Raw genomic sequence first — 2,254 nt, 5'->3', positions numbered from 1 at the left:
ACGATAGTACACATTACAGAAAACACACCACGAGTACGTCATTTCCCTCAAATTTGGTGATCGTAACTCAAGCCGTTTTGAACATACAGGATGGGGGCCAAAAAAGGTTTTTACAATGATAACCCTCTAGTAGAATATACAACTTCTCCAAGTTGTTATACCTCCATGAAATTGCATAGAGGTTATATTTTCACTAGCGGTGTATGCGTGTGTGACTTCACGTTTCGAAATTTTGCGTTCCAAATAAGCTATGGTCATGGCTTTTGGGTGTTGAATATTTCTTGCTGTCGGAAAAAAAATGAAAAAGATTTGATCCCTAGCTTTGACGCAAGGGTCTGGAGCCAGCTGCCATTGGGCGCCACTCACGTGACCTCAATACGGCATTAATTGCCCCAGGTTTGGCAATTGGACTGTAGGTTTTGAACCACTCACACCGAGAAGGACCCCCCACTCTTCTTGATAAGTGCGGTGGTATCTTTACTTTAACTTGCTCATGATCCCCATTTAACGTCCTATCCAAAGGGACGGCCTAAACCAAATCTAGGAAAGTCGTGTTAAGTGGCGTTCCCAAGGGCACAACAATTTGACCAATCTGCGGTTTCAAACACGTTAATCTGTCTTTCAGTAACCTCATCTTTAAACTTGCCGCTTAAAAAAACAATTTACAATGATCATGAAAGTGATTTGCCTAAAACAGATTAGAAGTATTTCATCATTTCACCTACCTGAACCTGATGATGATCCCCATGGCGACTGTGAGGGACACCAGGGACAGGGAGTACCCGACTGTGTAGATGATCTGCACCGTGTACAGGTCCGTCTGGGGAAAACAGCGAAAACGTGACCTTTGTAAGGAAATTTCGCCCATGTATTGCAAATAGATCAACTTATGACGTACCACAATCAATTGCGTACCACGATCACAACAGAATGAAACAAGGATTTTAGCGCTTTTCTTACATAGCCAGTAAAGTCTCACCTACGTATCTTTTAACGGGTTGTGTAAAAGAACAAGGCAATATCCTACACCCTATCTTCGTAATGAATTTTTTTCCAGAGTAAAAATGAAAAACAGGATAAGGTCCTGATCATTTTGCTTTTCATTTGGCGCATATTTTACAAAGATTTAAGCGCCCGGAACAAGGATATATAGAATTGTGATCCTAGGACCGAAAATTACATTGGACCCTTTGAAAAAAAAAAGATAATATGTTACTACCATGTCGGGCTCTTTGTGGATATAGCACCTACTCGGGTAGTCTTCGGTAAGGTTAAGTCGGTTCATGCTCCACGTCCCGTTCCCACAGGCACGCTGCACGGTTCCTGTGGTTCGAAGAGCTACATCAATATTCCTAAAATCTCATCCTTGCATAAGGCCACAGAAAGTAAATCTTATGGATGACTTGAGACTGCAGAAATAGTGAGATAGGGCAAAAAAAACCACGATGGGTACAAAAAACAAGATGGTTATATTTTCAAAATAGACACCATAAACGCTGTAACAATAATTTAAGGGACAGCTTGAATATGGTATCACAGCCAACAAGCCATTCCTTTACTGGTGTAGTAAAAGTGACGCTAGTGACTGGTATCACTAACAAAGTTGGTAACTACACTCGTGGTAACTCCAACTATATTCACTTCTAAATATAGACATGGCTAGTGCCACTGTCACAAGTGACAGTTGCAATCATTAGGCAACAACACAGCATATTTGCTCGTTGTTTGAGTTTTTTTGCCATGATCAGAAAATTTCTTTCTGATTTTTTAATAAAAAATCAGGCGAAAATTATTGAGTGCGCGGATGTCATCCATAGAATTTACGTGGTGTGGCCAAATTGTTAATTACTTGCAGCCAAAGAAAAAAAGACGAATAATAAACATGTTTTCATCGCAAATCTATATAAGAATCGTTCACCTTAGTTCAAAAAGTAAGTGGGAACTGCTAATTAGAGACTTATTTGCATAATTGGCATCTGCTTATCTTCCATCTACCACAAACTACATATGTTACATGTATTTGAGTCCTATAATGGAAACACCGTAAATATAAATTTTTCTTATGAAGTATGAAAATTAAGTCAAAATCTTCATCTTTTGCACTTCATTATGTACATCTCTGCCCATACTAAACATCATGGAAATTCATCGTTCCTATGTTCCGATATGATCCTTGAAGGATTTTGACAAAATCGCCCCTGCATTTTCAGGGTAAGATGCTAGGGGACCTTAAGATACACCACAAGCTATCTTC

At 39.4% G+C, this 2,254-nt stretch overlaps 1 protein-coding gene across 1 annotated transcript in view; it reads right to left on the bottom strand.

Moving 5' to 3' along the window:
• The window catches only part of LOC118424288 (parathyroid hormone/parathyroid hormone-related peptide receptor-like), a 46,261-nt gene that overhangs the window by 13,053 nt on the left and 30,954 nt on the right, over nt 1–2,254 (bottom strand). Inside the window, exons 5-6 of the mRNA XM_035832833.1 lie at nt 1,220–1,323; nt 726–820 (exon numbers count right to left, since the gene is read on the bottom strand). Coding sequence (XP_035688726.1) covers nt 726–820; nt 1,220–1,323 — 199 coding nt within the window. The remainder of the gene's footprint in view (nt 1–725; nt 821–1,219; nt 1,324–2,254) is intronic.

This window comes from Branchiostoma floridae, chromosome 10 (assembly GCF_000003815.2).
Source record: "Branchiostoma floridae strain S238N-H82 chromosome 10, Bfl_VNyyK, whole genome shotgun sequence".
NCBI classification, from domain to species: Eukaryota; Metazoa; Chordata; class Leptocardii; order Amphioxiformes; family Branchiostomatidae; genus Branchiostoma; species Branchiostoma floridae.
Note: the sequence above shows the minus strand (reverse complement) of the source record. Positions and strands in the feature narration are given on the sequence as shown.